The sequence below is a fragment of the Rhincodon typus genome, chromosome 9 (assembly GCF_021869965.1).
Source record: "Rhincodon typus isolate 14 chromosome 9, sRhiTyp1.1, whole genome shotgun sequence".
NCBI classification, from domain to species: Eukaryota; Metazoa; Chordata; class Chondrichthyes; order Orectolobiformes; family Rhincodontidae; genus Rhincodon; species Rhincodon typus.
In genome coordinates, this window is record NC_063340.1 from 15,356,841 (window position 1) to 15,373,242 (window position 16,402).

The following is a 16,402-nucleotide window of genomic DNA, read 5'->3' on the forward strand; positions in this document are numbered from 1 at the left end:
CACATTGCGGTGTGGTTCCCAGTGCGGTGTGCCACATTGCGGTGTGGCTCCCAGTGCGGTGTGCCACAGTGCGGTGTGGTTCCCAGTGCCGTGTGGCGGCTTGGTCCCAGCACCATTTTAAAAAACATTTTTTTTTCCCTGGGATGCGGGAAGTCCAACTTTCCTTGCCCATACCAAGCTCCCGTTGAACTGAGTGGCCTTCTGAAGACAGCTGAGAGTGAACCATATTGCTGTGGATCTGCAGTCAGATGTAGGCCAGGCCAGGGATGGTGACAGGGTTCCTTCTGTGAAGGACATTAGTGAACCAGGTGGAGCGTTCGATTCCGCAGTTTGTGAAATGCTGCCAGCTGCTGTAGCGGAAATTGACCTCGTATCACCAGAACATCCCGGCTGAATAACTAGTCCAGTCACGGTCCACCCCCATTTCCACACAAGACAGTGCAGGATCAGTTGATGCTGTCCTGCTCATCATTTCACCTGGTCTCTACATCCGAGTGTCATTAGAGCAAAACTGTACTTCATAGAATCACAGAATGTTCTGGGCTCGGAAGGAGCCATTCACCCCATTGTCTCTGTACTAGCCCTTCAAAGAACATCATTACCTGGTGCTGAACTCCCCACAGCCATACACACTATTTCTGTCCCAATAACCATCCAGTGCCTCGTGAATATTGCAGTCCATCCAAGGCCACTGCCCCTACCCTTGGAGTTTGGGTGCTCCTGACCATTTCTGACCTTTTGTTTCAGAGTGAAGAAGCTGAAGGAGACGCTGGTCGCTGTCCAGCAACTGGACAAGAACATGAGCAGCCTGCGAACGTGGCTTGCCCAGATTGAAACTGAGCTGTCAAAACCCATCGTCTATGATTCCTGTGATTCCCAGGAGATACAGCATAAGCTTGCAGAGCAACAGGTAAGCAAGCCTTCATTGTTTCCACCAGAGAATGGGAACTCACCGTGGCTCTGTGGTAACGCCAAGTTCAAAGGTCAGTGAGCCCATTTCCCAATGTAGAGACCTCGGCACAGCGTGTAACACTAAGGGAGTGCTGTCCTGTCAGAGCTGCTGCCTTTCAGGGAATAGACTTCATTGGCTTCAAAGCCCTTTGTGTTACAGCCGTTCATCTCCTCTCTTGCTCACTCTCCCACTCCGTCACTCTCGCTCTCTCTCACTGTGTCGCTCTCTTGCTCTCTCTCCCCTCATCAACACATGCTTTCTCTAGCCTCTTTCTTCTTTCTCTTTCTCTTTCACTTTCTCCCTCTCCTCCCAATTTTGTTTTCTGTTTCCCTTTCTCTGTCTCATTTTCTTTTTCTCTATTGCATTCACATTGCACATTCGTGTTTCCCTCCTCAACACTGTCTCAAGTGTTCTCTCTTGCATTCACTCTAGTTTTCTCTCTCTCTCTCTCATGTTCTCTGTCTCAAGTTCTTTCTCTCACACGCAATCTCCTTCTCCCTCGCATCCATTCTCAGATGCCCACTCTCACTCTTTCATCTCATGCTCTCACATTTGCTCTCTCTCATTCACTCATTCACTCTCTTTCTCCTTCTCGTGTTCACTCTCTCACTCACTCACGTTTGTCTCTCTCTTGTGTTTCCCTCTCATGCATTCACTCTTGTGTGCGTTTCCTCTCTTGTGTGCATTAATTCTCTCAGTCATGGTCACTCTCTCTCCTGTGTTTGCCCTCACGTGTTTTCTCTCTCTCTCTTTCCCCCACGCACGGACTCTCTGTCTCACACACATTCACTGGTGTGCACGTCCAGCCCCTCCCTGAGCCCTCGTTCCCCCCCAAGTCTGTTAGGAAGAAGCAGTGTTGGATGGTCAAAACACTCGAGAACAGAAGAGCTGCGAGATTGCCTAGTGTCAGGTGAATGGTGCTCCCCTCTGATCTCTCTGATCTTTGTATTTGCAGGAGTTGCAGCGGGACATTGAGAAGCACAGTACAGGCGTGGCTTCAGTCCTCAACCTCTGTGAGGTGCTGCTGCACGATTGCGATGCCTGTGCTACAGAAACGGAGTGTGACTCCATCCAGCAGGCAACCCGGAACCTGGACCGCAGGTGGAGGAATATCTGCGCTATGTCCATGGAGAGGAGGCTCAAGTAAGAAGAGCTGCAGTTCCCTGCTGCTGGGAGGTGTTGCAAAGTGTGACAGAGATTGTCCAAATAGATGTAGAATCCCTGCAGTGTGGAAGCAGGCCATTTGGCCCATCCAGTCCACACCAGTCCTCTGAAGAGTATCCCACCCAATCCCAGTAACCCTGCATTTCCCATGGTTAACCCACCTAATCTACACATCCCTGAACACTGTGGACAATTTCCCGTGGCCAGTCCACCTAGCCTGCACATCGTTTTGGACTGTGGGAGGAAACCGGAGCACCCGGAGGAAACCCACGCAGACACAGGGAGAATGTACAAACTCCACACAGACAGTCGCCCGAGGGTGGAATTGAACCCAAGTCCCTGACGCTGTGAGGCAGCAGTGCTAATTACGGAGGTGCCATACCACCGGGCAAGCAGCATTTGGAGAAATGAGTGGTTCCAGGGGCTGGCAGTACCAGCTGCGTGATGTGCAATGATCTGAGCTTTCTAACATTCTCCCCATTGTATAATTCCGAAGATGAGTCATACCGAACTCAAACCATTAAACATGTTTCTCTCTCCACAGAGAGGGGCTGCCAGACCTGGTGAGTTTCTCCAGCACCCTCTGCATTTGTTTTGTACAATTCTACCTCTCCCGTTCCTGCCTCAACCCCCTCCGCTGCTGAAAACCCTCACCTGGCACTTCTTAAAATTTGCCCTCTGAGCCGACTATAGTAGTGCATTGCTAACAGCCCAGACGTTCAGCTTCAGGGAATCTGAGCTCGTTTAATGTCCTCCAATAGCTATTTCATAGAACTGAGCGAGTCACAGAGGGGTACAGCGCAGGAAAAGGCCCTTCGGCCCATTGAATCTGCGCCGGTTGAAAACAAACACCTAACTATCCATACTGGCTGCACGACAGTGGGCCATTCGGCCCCACAGGTCACTACTTACTGCATGTAGGGTCCTCCCACTCTGGCTCACTGCGTCGTAAACTTCCCCCACCCCCTCACACCCGCTGTTTGTCCTCTTAGGATTGAGGAGACCTGGCGATTGTGGCAGAAGTTTCTGGATGATTATTCTCGCTTCGAAGACTGGCTTCAAACATCAGAGCAGACGGCGGCAATGCCTAATTCCTCTGAGGTTTTATACACGGTTGCCAAGGAGGAGCTGAAGAAGTTCGAGGTGCTGTAAGAAAGAGCTGACGCTGGACAGCTGCGACAATGTTGCGATTAAAATGTTAAATCTGCCGGCACTTTTATGGGGGATCTCTCCACGAGTAATTGCAAAGGTCCTCATTTTAAAGAGGAATTGCTGGTGTAAACATGTCACGCTGCAGTTACACTCTGCTGCCATGGGAGGGAGCAGGGAGTGCAGTGGTGCTGGAGTGCACCCTGCTGGCAAGAGTCGGTAATTGTAATGTGAATTAGAAATGTGGACCATTGGCACTGGATTTGTTAAGAGTTCTAACTTCGAAATAGTGATGGAGGGCTCTTGTGGCACTGCGGTGTTGTCCCTCCCTCTGAGGCAGGAGGCCAGGGTTCCAGTCCCACTTACTCCGGAGCTGTGTTGTAAGATCTCTGAAAATATCTGAAATGGTGATGGATTTATGTCTTCACCTTGTCCTTGTGAAATTATTCTCTAACCTCACTTGCCCTGAAGCCTGCATATGGGTCAACTCCCACCAGACCCCAAACTCACAGGTAATTTTAATAATAAATAAAAATTAGCATGGATGTCAAACCAGCCTCAAAGTCACTAAAATCTGTTTTCCACTGTCATGCAAATGTCAAGACCTACCCATCCCTGCCTCACATGCAATCCTACATGAGATGACAACAATGTTTAGAAAGAAAGTCGCCACAATACCACTCTCTCATTGGAGAGGGACAGTTGTTAGTGATTGGTTTAACCTGAGGGTTGCCATCCCTCAGATGGGGGGAGAGACAGTGAGATGTACAGCACAGAAACAGACCTTTCAGTCCAACTCGTTCATGCCAACCAGATATCCTAAATTAATCTGGTCCCATTTGCCAGCATTTGGCCCATATCCCTCTAAACCCTTCCTATTCATGTAGCCATCCAGATGCTTTTTAAATGTTGTAATTGTACCAGCCTCTACCACTTCCTCTGGCAGCTCATTCCATAGGCACACCACCCTCTGCATGAAAAAGCTACCCCTTAGGTCCCTTTTAAATCTTTCCCCTCTCACCTTAAACCTATGCCCTCTCGTTTTGGACTCCCCTGCCCTGGGTAAAGACCTTGGCTATTCACCCTATCCATGTCCCTCACGATTTTATAACCCTCTGTAAGGTCAGCCCTTAGCCTCCAGCACTCCAGGGGAAATAATCCCAGCCTATCCAGCCCCTCCCTATAGCTCAAACCTCCCAACCCCGGCAACATCCTTGTAAATCTTTTCTGAACCCTTTCGAGTTTCAAAACATCTTTCCTATAGCAGGGAGACCAGAACTGCACGTAGTATTCCAAAAGTGGCCTAACCAATATCCTGCACAGCTGCAACAGGACCTCACAACTCCTTTACTCAATGCACTGACCAATAAAGGCACAAGTGCCAAACACCTTCTTCACTATCCTGTCTCACTGCAACTCCACTTTCTGTGAACTATGAACCTGCGCTCCAAGGTCTCTGTTCAGCAACACTCCCCAAGAGGTTGAGAAGGAGAATCCTTCTCGGTAACCTCAGGCAGAGCAGAAGTTGAACCCGTGCTGTTGTCATCACAAACCAGCCATCTAGTCAAACTTTACCACAATGAAACACCCCACAGAGTATTATAAAACACACTAGAAGGGTCACATCAGGACATATTGGGTCAGGTGACCAATAGCTTGTCCAAAGAGGTAAGTTTTCAGCCATGCCTTAAAGAAGGAAATTGAGTTGAGGGGGAGGAAATTTCAGAGCCTTAAGCCTTAGAAAGCTGAAGGCACGGCCACCATTAAAATGAAGAGTACACAACAGACCAGAAGCAGGAGAGCTTAAACATTGGGAATGTTTAGAGAGAGTTTGCAGCGAAAGGGATGGGGGTGTGCGATGCTGTTGAGGTCTCACTTGCTGTAGACGTGTGTCATAATATATCTGAGCAGGTTGATCAAAAACATCTACAGAGGCATGGAGGGCGTGAGGCTATTCCGGGGTGGATTTGGATTTGAAAACGGGGATATGCATTTTAGAATCGGTGCATTTGCTTGACTGGGAGCTAATGTCGGTCAGCGAGCACAGGGTAACAGGCCTGGCTACGGCTTGCGCTCAGTGTGGGGGGAGGGGGTTATAAATGTATTTTGGTTCCAACAGGGGATCCTGTAGCCACGCCGTTCTGGCTTCAGTTTGCATTTTTGGATCTTTGTTTGTAACATTGTGCTTGTAGATTTCCTCGCAATGTAACGGGCAAGCGAGAATGTTCTGTTACCTTTTTGCTTTGCCCCCCCCCCCACCCTCAGGCATTTCAACGGCAGGTCCACGAGAGCCTGACACAGTTAGAGCTGATCAACAAGCAGTATCGGAGGTTGGCTCGTGAAAACCGCACGGATTCTGGCAGTAAGCTCAAAGACATGGTCCACGAGGGGAACCAACGTTGGGACAACCTGCAACGGAGGGTCACAGCCATCCTCAGGAGACTGAAAGTAAGACCTGATCAGCAAGGGCTGACTGTGTAGACGACTTTCTGACTACGATTCTCTGTATACTTGTACAGTGTACCATTGTATTATTTTAACATCGCGAAATGTCCTAAGCTGCTTCACAGGAGCAACTACCAGATAGGAGAAAAAAACACTGACTAGGGCAGAATGTCCAAATTTCCAAAAGTGTGGGAAATGAAGTAGGATTTAAAGAGAATCTAAAAGGTTTCGAGAGTGAATTCCACTGCTTTGGTGTCTTAGCAGCTGAAGGAGCAATCAGCAGTGATGGAGAGATTGAAATCTGGGATGTTCAAGAAGCTGGAATTGAAGGAAGAGGGATCTGTTAGAGGCTTGGGAGCTGGGTGAGACCACTGCGGAGGGATTTGAGCACTCAGATGAGGTGTTTAAAATTTGAGGTGTTACTTAACTGGAAACCGGTACAGGCCAGCAAGGACTGACAGCTTAAACTGAAAGGATGCACGTCTCCATTATTTACTGACTGGAAGGGTCCTCTTTGAATTGCGTTTGGGAGATTTAAACTTAATTTGCAGGTATATGGCCCTGCACCATGAATTGTCTCTAGTTCATACTGAGTGACAGTACCTCTCCAACCAACCTCATGATGGACTGACAAAAACCAAGTACTGCAGATTCTCGAGATACATTCTGTGTCTCAAAGACTCAGCAGGTTTCACAGCACACATAGGGAGAGAGAGTGACAGAGTTGATTATTTGAGTTAAGCTATGACCCGAGAAGTTCTGAAGAAGTTATTTTCAATTTGAAAAGTTTACTCTTGTTTTACTCTGTCCACAGAGGCTGCTAGACCTCTTGAGTTTCTCCAACACTTTCTGCTTTTGTTAGTAAAAGTGACTGATGTTGGAGGGATTTGGGAGGCAAAAGGCTCCGTACTATACATGATGGAGGGTCTGTAGACCTTTAGATTGAGGCTGTGTTTCTGGGGGAGATCAGAGGGAGCTTAATCCTGCATTGTGCTATGTAGTCTCCGGGAGTATCTGATACTGATACCATGTCCATCAAAGGCAGAGAGTTTAGTTCCTCATTATTCCATGAAGGTGAAACCCTATTTAGCAAATAATGAAATAAAAAAAACACCTTTATGAATAACCCAAAGCACTGTGGACAAGTTTAATTGCTTCAATTTGATTTCCTTGTTAAAAACGCCTGGATTTAGAAGCTTCTTGTTTTATTTGTCCTGTTTGTACAGCACTTTATTGGTCAGCGAGAGGAGTTTGAAACCACACGTGAGAGTTTCTTGGTCTGGTTGACGGAGATGGACCTGCAGCTGACCAACATCGAGCACTTCTCCGAATGTGACGTTCAGGCCAAAATCAAACAACTAAAGGTAGGTACAGGAACGATCCACCCGGGGTAGATTCAATCTGAAGGGTAATGTGTCAACGGCTCAAAGTGCTCTCGACCAGGATTTATTTTCGTACTCTGTGTTGGGGGACCGGGATAGGACGGAGATAACAGTGTGGAGCTGGAGGAACACAGCAGGTCAGGCAGCATCAGAGGAGCAGGAAAGCTGACGTTTCTGGTCTGGACCCTTCTTCAGAAATGGGTCTTCTGAAATAAATAGAGGGGCGGGGTGTCGGGCTGGGGAAGGTAGATGTGATGGTGATAGGTGAGTACAGGTAGGGAGTGGTGGGGATTGGTCAGTGAGGTGGGAGGAATGGATATGTGGGAGAGAAGATGGACAAGTTGTGTCAGGGCAAGGAGGCGGGGATGATAGGGAGGCTTGGACGTGGGATGAGACCGGGGGTAGGGAGATTTTGAAACTGGTAAAGACCACAAGCATTGGCAGTTCTTACTATCTTTGAGATAGGACAGAATTGGTTTTGATGATCAGCCCTGTGTCTGCAGTACAAAGCCATTGCTATTGCAAGTATCTCAGCTAGCTTTGTAAGAAAGGGAGGCAGTCAAACTTTTATGAATTTTAAAACATTAAATCTGGAGATTTATTTTTAGAAAGCTGCACTTGTCTTTTACCAACATCTTTGAGTCACCTCAACAACATAGTAAAGAGATCCAAATTCAATGCCGCGTTCAAAAGTCTTAATCCTCATGTCAGTTTAATTCTCACTTTTTAATGTTGAGTGTATATATAGTTGTAGGCAAAATTGACCGTAGCTTAATTCTTGTTAGCTTTATTCACTTCTGAGAAGTGGGAGTCACTGGCTAGAGATTTCTCTTCAAAAATCGGTCTATCTTTTGTTTGTTGTCCTGTTGCTGAGTTTGGTATCCTTCCAAATCTCTGAAGTGTTGCCTTAATTTCCAGGGAAGGAGGACTTACTTTCACAATGAGGTGTTAACAATAAGTGGTGTTTAGTGGTAATTTTGATGGCGATATTAATTGTCACTCGGGCCTGTTTTCTGGATGAAGAAAACATTGCTTTGTCTCTTGTGTGATGCAGATGTGAGTATTAAGACAGTGAAATAAATCACTTAAAGCACTCAGAAAAATGGCGACTCCAGCCTAGGGTGTGAAACCGAGTGGAGAGGCAGGAGCAGGATTTTGCCCCTTGGGTTGGGACCTTGACATTGGGATCAGATGGGATCACACCCCTGCATTGTGGGGAGTAGTCACCTGATGGTGATTTTCCCCCAACTTGCCTAATGAGAGTGGGGCTGTGTCTGATTCATGACAGCAGTCACATTTTCGAAATTTTGGGGGCGGTGGGGGTGAATAGGAGATTCATCAGCTGGGAGGAATCTGTAGCTTGTAGCAGCTGCAGACGGGGAGAGAGAGAGAAATTCCTGTTTTGAGGTGCCCTCGTTCCCAGACAGCAGTCAGAAACCAAGACCCCATACTCACGTCTCATAGTATCCATTGAAACCTGAAACAATTTGGACTAGTTAATGAGTCTGATCCCACACCAGGGTAGTTGACTATGAACCTTCCCCTCACATCCCAAGAAGTGTCTCGGTTGTCTGAGAACATTCAAGAAGTTGCTGACCACTTTCTCCAAGAAGCTAGCAATGGGTAATTAAGTACCAGCTTTGTCAGTGACGCCTGTTGTTAAAAGGCCACAAATAGATGGCACCACCTATCGGGAAAGCCCAAACGTTTAACACACCCAGCCTGATGGCTCCCACAGCAGAGGCGAGGTAGCTGCAGATTTTGGAAATGTTTTGGGAGGAGGAGGAGGAAATAGAGTGGAAGATCTGGGCATTAGAGCTGAGGGGATCTGCGCTCGCTCTCTTTATTATGGGAAGCAGCATGTGGGGCAAACTCACAACAACAGTGGAGTGTTTTTGTGGTTAGAAAGAGTTGGTTGGAACAGAACTGCGTACCTCTAATTAAAGAAATATGACCATAAGACATTGACGTAGGAGTAAGCCATTCAGCCCGTTGAGTCTGCTGCACCATTCAATGAGATCGTAGCTGATCTGATCATCGTGAACTCCACTTTCCTGCCTTTTCTCCGTAATCCTTGATCCCCTTACTGGTCACAAGTCTATCTCAGCCTCAGATATGCTCAATGACCCGGCCTCGACAGCCCTTCGCGGTAAAGAATTCCACAGAAACGCGTCACCTCTGAATTTCAAATTGGAGTGAGAGACAAACGAGGTCACCAGCGTTTTTGGCCCTTGCCACCTCTCTTCCTTCTCTGTAGCTACCTCTGCCTCTGGGCACTGACAGTCTCTCTGTCCATCTGCAGGCCTTCCAGCAGGAGATAGATCTCAACATGAACCGAATCGACCAGCTCTTTGTTCACGGAGAGTGGCTCATTAAGAAGAGTGAGCCAGTGGACGCTGCAATCATCGAGGAAGAACTGGAGGAACTTCACCGGTACTACCAGGAGGTCTTCGGACGAGTGGACCGATACTATAAGAAGCTAATGCAGCTTCCGGTGAGCAATTCCTCACGCACGGTTTTCATGATAGTGTGCCAATTCTCATGAATGTGACACCCACGATGCCTAGAGTGTGGAAGCAGGCCATTGGGCCAATGCTCCTCCGAAAAGCATCCCACTCAGACCCACGCCTCTACCCTATCTCTATAACCCTGCATTTCCCATTGCTAATCCACCCAGCCTGCACTCCCCTGGACACTATGGGGCAATTTAGCATGGCCAATCCACCTTTGGACTGTGGGAGGGAACCAGAACCTGGAGAAAGCCCACACAGACACGGGGAGAATGTGCAACAGACACAGACAGTAGCCCGAGGCTGGAATCGAACCCGTGTCCCCGGCGCTGTGAGGCAGCAATGTTAACCACTGAGTCACCGTGCCGGCCCATCAGGATTATTGCTTTTCAGGAGCTTAGCACTGAATACTGATGTGAATCTGTTTCCCCGACACTTTAAGCTATTTCATACAGTCACTGCATTTTCCTTGCGTTACCTGGAAACTGAGAAAAGTTTGTAACTCATGTAACATCTGTAATTGTTTTTAAGGTTGCTTGAAAAGGGCTTGTAGGAGTTTGCATTGTTTATAAAGGGATCAATTATCATAGCATTTGCTTGTACTATAGCAGATATTGGTCTATGTGATTTAGTGACCTTGACCTGGAAGCAGTACCGGTAGGGAAGAAGTTAAGGAAGAAGGTATCAAGCTGGCAGACACAATGGAAAGATACAGGCAGAATAGCTAGAGTTTGAAGGTACAGATGTCTACACAAAATAAAAGCAGACTGAGATAGAAAGAGAAATGCAGGAAATTCTTGTGAGGAGCTAAAGTAACTAATATCTCAGAGGAAGAGGTCAGTTTTCCTGTTTGATACAAAAAGGAGACAGCAGCTCTTGGAGTTACTGGGTAAGCTGAGTAAAAAAAGCCTTAAAATTCAGAAAACTGCTTGAAAACCTCAGAAACACAAAAAATCCAGATATTTTCCTAGACATGGCCAAATCTTGTATTGTTGCTTGGTCGGTTGGAAAGGAACCCTTGAAAGCTACACTGTCAGGACTGCTGTAACCCTAGGGAAAGGGCCTTTATTATCAGCAGAATGCATTTCCATAATCATACCCCTGAAACTCAAAGGTGAAAGCTGTTGTTGGATAGGACTGCATTGTGGAGCTCTGTGGATAAGTGATGTCTGCAGGGAATGGTTGTCGTAGAAACACAGAATTCCTACAGTGTGTAAGCAGGCCATTCAGCCTATCAACTCCACACCAACCCTCTGAAGAACGTTCCACCCCATTCCTATAATGTTGCATTTCCCAATGGCTAACCCACCTAGCCTGTACATCCCTGGACACTATGGGCAATTTAGCATGGCCAATCCACCTAACCTGCACATCTTTGGACTGTGGGAGGAAACTGGAGCACCCGGAGGAAACCCACACAGACATGGGGAGAATGTGCAAACTCCACACAGACAGTCGTGCGAGTGTAGAATCAAACCCAGGTCCCTGGAGCTGTGAGGCAGCAGTGCTAACCACTGAGCCACTATACCACCCTGTAAGGGTATTGTTGGTGTATCGTCTGTTCAAAGTGAAATGTATCTTTTGATGAAAGTGCTGTTTACTTGTGAATTCGTGTTTAATTTGGATGAGTTCAGATTGATGTTGAAGTTACAGAAAGTGAAATCTTGTTGATAATTTTTTCATTTGGGGCTTATTCAGTAAATTTGTTCATTTCGTTTAGAGTTTCCCCCACAGAGTTTATAACACTGTCCCCATTGAGAGGCCGACAGAGTGAGCCCTGTAATGGTGCCCATATGATAGTGAGACGCGGAATTTATGTTGGTAGACCCCCAAAGTAATTGAACAGTAGCCACTGCAATCTCTCCCCGAGTAGTATCGATATTTACCACTTGGTTCATAGTTTAATGATCTGATGCAAGCAACTGCAGGTTATTGGTCATATGCTTCAGTTATGATGCCAGCATTGGTAAGGGCTGAACTTAGGTGTGTGTGTGTGTGTGTGTATGTATAACACTGTAAACCTGTGCGCTGCTAGTTTAGAGCCAATGGGATCCATTGCTATCTCTAACATGGGTGGCTAGGAAAATCCTTCAGTTTCATATTACAAATCCAACAGCCTAAACACGTCTGTGACCAGAGGGAGCCATTTGCAGATGTTGTGTTTATTTATAGAGTATAAACTGCGTGTTGGTATGCAGCAAGTTCAGATGGGGTAAAGCTGGGAGTGAGCTCAATCAAAATGATGCCTTGTAACTCTGTCACTGACTTTAAGTTCTCTAGCCTGTTTATATATAAACAGTTTATTTTTTAATGTGTCAAATTAGACAAAATGAATTTTGCATAAAGCACTTGCATCTGTATTTATACTGCGATTTAGATTGGCACAGAACAAGCATTTGTGCTTGGAGGAAGGGCTCTGAATGCAATTGTCCGCCAGGTCTGCAGACTGTCCTGCTTCATTTCTATCTACTTAGGTGGACAAGAATTTCTGAAAACTTAGGAACATTCCCTGCTGTGTCCTAGCAGGTAATTGTAGTGCAGAGATATTGTACTGGATTAGACTTGAAATGTGAGCATTCTTTTCCTTCCCTCAAACACAGTGTGTGCGCCGAAGGGACTGCCAAAAAGCCAGCAGCTTTTCCATGTGTCTGTCTCTCTCTCTTTCTTTCTTTCTTTCTTTCTTTCTTTCTCTCTGTCTCTCTCTCTCTTTCTCTCTCTTTCTCTCTCTCTCTCTCACACTCACACTCACACACACACACACACACACACACACACACACACACACACACACACTCATTCTGTTGACATTGTTCTCATTTTTGAACATCTTCCTTTACAACTTTTCGCTTCGTTCGACTTGTGTTGTCTCTTCTTAATGACAATTTCTTTCTCATGCACACAAGTCACTTGGCCTCCCTCTCAGACTTTATGAAAGTTCTGTTTGGAGCAGTTGCCTTGGGTGATGCACACAGCAGAGAGACAGCAGTTGAAGGAGGAACGTGTTAGAAATATAAATTGCAGTACAGAGAGAATCTTGTTCCAAAATTAAAAAAAAACAAAACGCTTACAGTTTGTCAGTTTGTACCAATCCTTCCTGTTGATTTACTTTTCCTTGTAGTCCCTATTGCATACAAATAGTTATCTCATGAGTACCACACACAAATGGAATGAATACAATAAGATCTCCGTTCCCTTCATCTATAGCAATACAAATTCAATAGAAAGAATTGTCGTGTTGAAATCATCCAGCAGGTCCATCAAAATTGATGAAGAGAGCTGTCCAGTTCATATAGGATAGATGCCACAGAAACAAGCCATCCAGCCCAGTTCGTCTATGTTGGTGTCTGTGTCTCACTCGAGTCTCTTCCCATCTCCACCTCATCTCATCTGTCACTACAACCCTTTTCCCTCATGTGCTTGTCTAACTTAAACTTGCTGCATCTATACTGTTTGCTTCATCCACTCCCTGTAATAGTAAATTCCACATTCTCACCAATCTCTGTGCAAAGCACTGTCTTCTGGCACTTGATTCACAACTGACATGATCTCCTGTCTATATTCTTGAGTGAACAGGAGCAGGCCTTATTGAATATAACTATATGCAGAGGATGATAAAACAGGACATCTTTTCTGCAGCCCTACAAAACCAGGCTCCAGCTCTATGGGATCACTAGGAGAACTCCTTTAGCACGTGCTCGCTAGCTATCCCTAGAGTAAAGGATCAATACCCTTTAATCTGCAACTCTCGCCAAATTAGAGCCATAGAGTCATACAGTCAAACAGACCCTTCGGTCCAACCAGTTTAAGCCAACCGTATTTCCAAATTAAACTAATCCCACCTGCCTGCATTTGGCCCATATCCCTCCAAACATTTCTTATTCGTGTACTTATCTAAATGTCTTTTAAACATTGTAACTCTACCCACATCTACCATTTCCTCAGGAAGTTCATTCCACACACGAATCACACACTATGTAAAAAAATAACTTCTTTAACCTCGCCCTGTGTTACCATTAACATTTAAGCAAGAAAACAACTTCCTTTAATTCCAGTTTGTCCCCTGCTCCAAAAGTCCATTGCTTGACGGACTAATCTCTAATGGCGTCCTCAGCTTTCAAGCAGGATGGGTAAGAGGTGTATGATCTCTTATCCTTTCCTTGGAAGGTGAATGCATTGGTAGACGCGTTTCTGTGCTAACACAAAGTAACATCTAGAATGCCTTCTTGAGGCTGATTACCTTCAGTTTTTAATCCACCTGCAGTCTCTGTTCTGAGGGAGATGAAAGATCTATATTGTTTCCATGATGGTGGAGTTTCTATAGTGAAAAGTGTATCAAGGCTCACTGGGTGAACTTTGGTATCTTCACCATTAGCTCACGTCCCCCAGCGCTGAATCAAAGATGAGCTGAGAACCCCTGACCATAGCAAGCTGATGAAAGAAAGGATGTACCTCATAGTCGTAGAGTCATACAGCATGGAAACAGACCCTTCAGCCCGACCAGTCCATGCTGACCATAATTCCAAACTAAACTAGTCCCACCTGGCTGCCCCTGGCCCATATCCCTCCAAACCTTTCGTATTCACATACTTACCTAAATGTCTTTTAAATGTTGTAACTGTACCTGCATTCATCACTTCCGCGCGAACCACCCTCTGTGTAAAAAATTTGCCCTCATGTCTTTTTTAAATCTTTCTCCTCTCACTTTAGAAATATGCCCCCTCAGTATTGAAATCCCCCACTCTAGGGAAAAGGCACCAGCCATTCACCTAAACTATACCCCTTATGATTTTATAAACCTCCAAAAGGCCACTTCTCAACCTCCTACGTTCCAGTGAAAAAAGTCCCAGCCTATCCAGCCTTTCTTTATAACTCAAACCTTCCATACCAACAACACCCTGGTCAATCTCTTCTGAACCCTTTCCAGTTTGAAAATATCCTTCCTATAACCGGGCGACCAGAACTGCACACAGTGCTCCAGAAGAGGCCTCATCAATGTCCTGTACAACCTCAACGTGACTTCCTAACTCCTGTACTCAAAGGACCGAGCAATGAAGTCAAGCATGCCGAAACAGCTACCTCTGTATCCATTTTAAAATTAGTATTCTTGCTGTAAAGCTTGGTTTTTGAGTAAGGGAGTTGAAATCTTGCAGTGGGCTTAATACATCCAGCAGTAAGAGTTCATCCAGCCTTTCTGTGTCTCCTGCTGTGGGTCCGGGCGCTCACTGTTGTGGTCTGTGTTTAATTCTCTGTACTGATCTGTTTATGTCACGCTCTGCATTTGTCACCCTTAGAAACGAGCTGCATTGAGTTCCTGGTGATGCGGTTCCATGACATGAGGTCCTCGCCCAGCTTCTTGTTTAACAGTCTGAGCGCTTGATTCTTCCCCATTGTTGTAAATACCTTTGATTTCCTGTAGGGTTTTAGTGACCGGTTGACTTTCTTGTTTCTCGTTACCTGTGCCTGTGGCATTCTGCACTGTAGGCCTTCTGCATTCTGTCAGCCTTTGCATAGGCCTCACCTCTCTACAGTTCGATATAAAGTGAAACATCCCTACTACCACCGAACCTCACAGGTATTTCCTCCACTGCTGAGGTCAGATCATGGGGCTTAGCCTGACACTGTGCTGTCGCTGAACTTCACTTTGGCTCCTCTGAGCTCTTGCCTCTGATAACGTGGGTCTAACAGCATTGCCACCGTGGAGCAATGTGAGCTCTACATCCCCCGTCAGCGAGCAGCAACAGACTTCATTGAACATTACTTTATACAAAGGATGGTAAGAGAGGACCTCTTTTCTAGAATCTTACAGACCCAGGTGCCAGCCTCATGTGAGATGGCTGTTTTTGCTCATATTCAGCAGCTTTTAAAGATATAACACTCTACAGTTGATTTACAAAGCACAGATATGAAGAAGCTAGACAGCTGCATGAGGGAGAAAGGAACTGACGGAAGCAATGAAGTCAGGATGGAGGAAGCTTGTTTAGAGTAGGAGCCAGTTGGGCCGAATGGCCTGGTTTTGCACTGGAAATTTCAGTGTTCTGTGTAAAGGGCATATTTCATCACTGTCTGGTGACTGTGTTTTATTCAGTCTGGGTTAATCGAGTTGCAGTGATGGCAATGATTTCCTCTCTCCCTTTAGCTGACTGACGATGAGCATGAGGTGTCTGACCGGGAAGCAGAAATAGATGACAACAGTGAATTCTCCAGCATGCAGTGGCTGGATAGAGCTGCAGACAGTGTGGGAACCCCACTGCTGGCCCTGAGCCGGGGCACCGGTCTCCCACAGCCCAAGGACACTCGATCAGGGCGGGATACCCCAGCCAGCGTCGACTCCATCCCCCTGGAGTGGGACCATGATTACGACCTGAGTCGGAACTTGGAGAGCGCAGTGTCACGTGCACTGGAGGGTGCGGAGGATGGCACTGCGGACGAAGACAGCGATTTCTACCTCAAAGGAGCGGCTGAAATCACAGGTGGGTGTCTGTCTGTGTGTGTGTCAGTGTTTGTGTGTGTCTGTCTGTCTGCCTGTCTGTGATTATGTATGTGCATGCGTGCCTGTGTGTGTGTGTGTGTGTGTGTGTGTGTCTGTCTGTCTGTCTCCCTCCCTGTCTGTGATTATGTATGTGCGTTTGTGTGCGTGTCTCTGCACGTGTGTGTTGTGTGTGCATGTGTCTGTGTGTGCCTGCCTGCCTGCCTGCCTGCCTGTGATTATGTATGTGCGTGCGTGCCTGGCTTTGTGTGTGTGTCTGCCTGTGTGTGATTCTGTGTGTGCGTGATTCTGTGTGTGCGTGATTCTGTGTGTG

At 46.5% G+C, this 16,402-nt stretch overlaps 1 protein-coding gene across 7 annotated transcripts in view; it reads left to right on the forward strand.

Annotated features, from left to right (window-relative positions):
- Positions 1-16,402, forward strand: part of LOC109912528 (nesprin-1-like) — a 194,567-nt gene that overhangs the window by 144,792 nt on the left and 33,373 nt on the right. For all 7 annotated transcript variants that reach the window (XM_048600820.1, XM_048600819.1, XM_048600821.1 and 4 more), the window contains 7 exons: positions 748-910; positions 1,908-2,095; positions 3,109-3,259; positions 5,531-5,713; positions 6,937-7,074; positions 9,395-9,586; positions 15,739-16,072. In XM_048600820.1, coding sequence (XP_048456777.1) covers positions 748-910; positions 1,908-2,095; positions 3,109-3,259; positions 5,531-5,713; positions 6,937-7,074; positions 9,395-9,586; positions 15,739-16,072 — 1,349 coding nt within the window. The remainder of the gene's footprint in view (positions 1-747; positions 911-1,907; positions 2,096-3,108; positions 3,260-5,530; positions 5,714-6,936; positions 7,075-9,394; positions 9,587-15,738; positions 16,073-16,402) is intronic.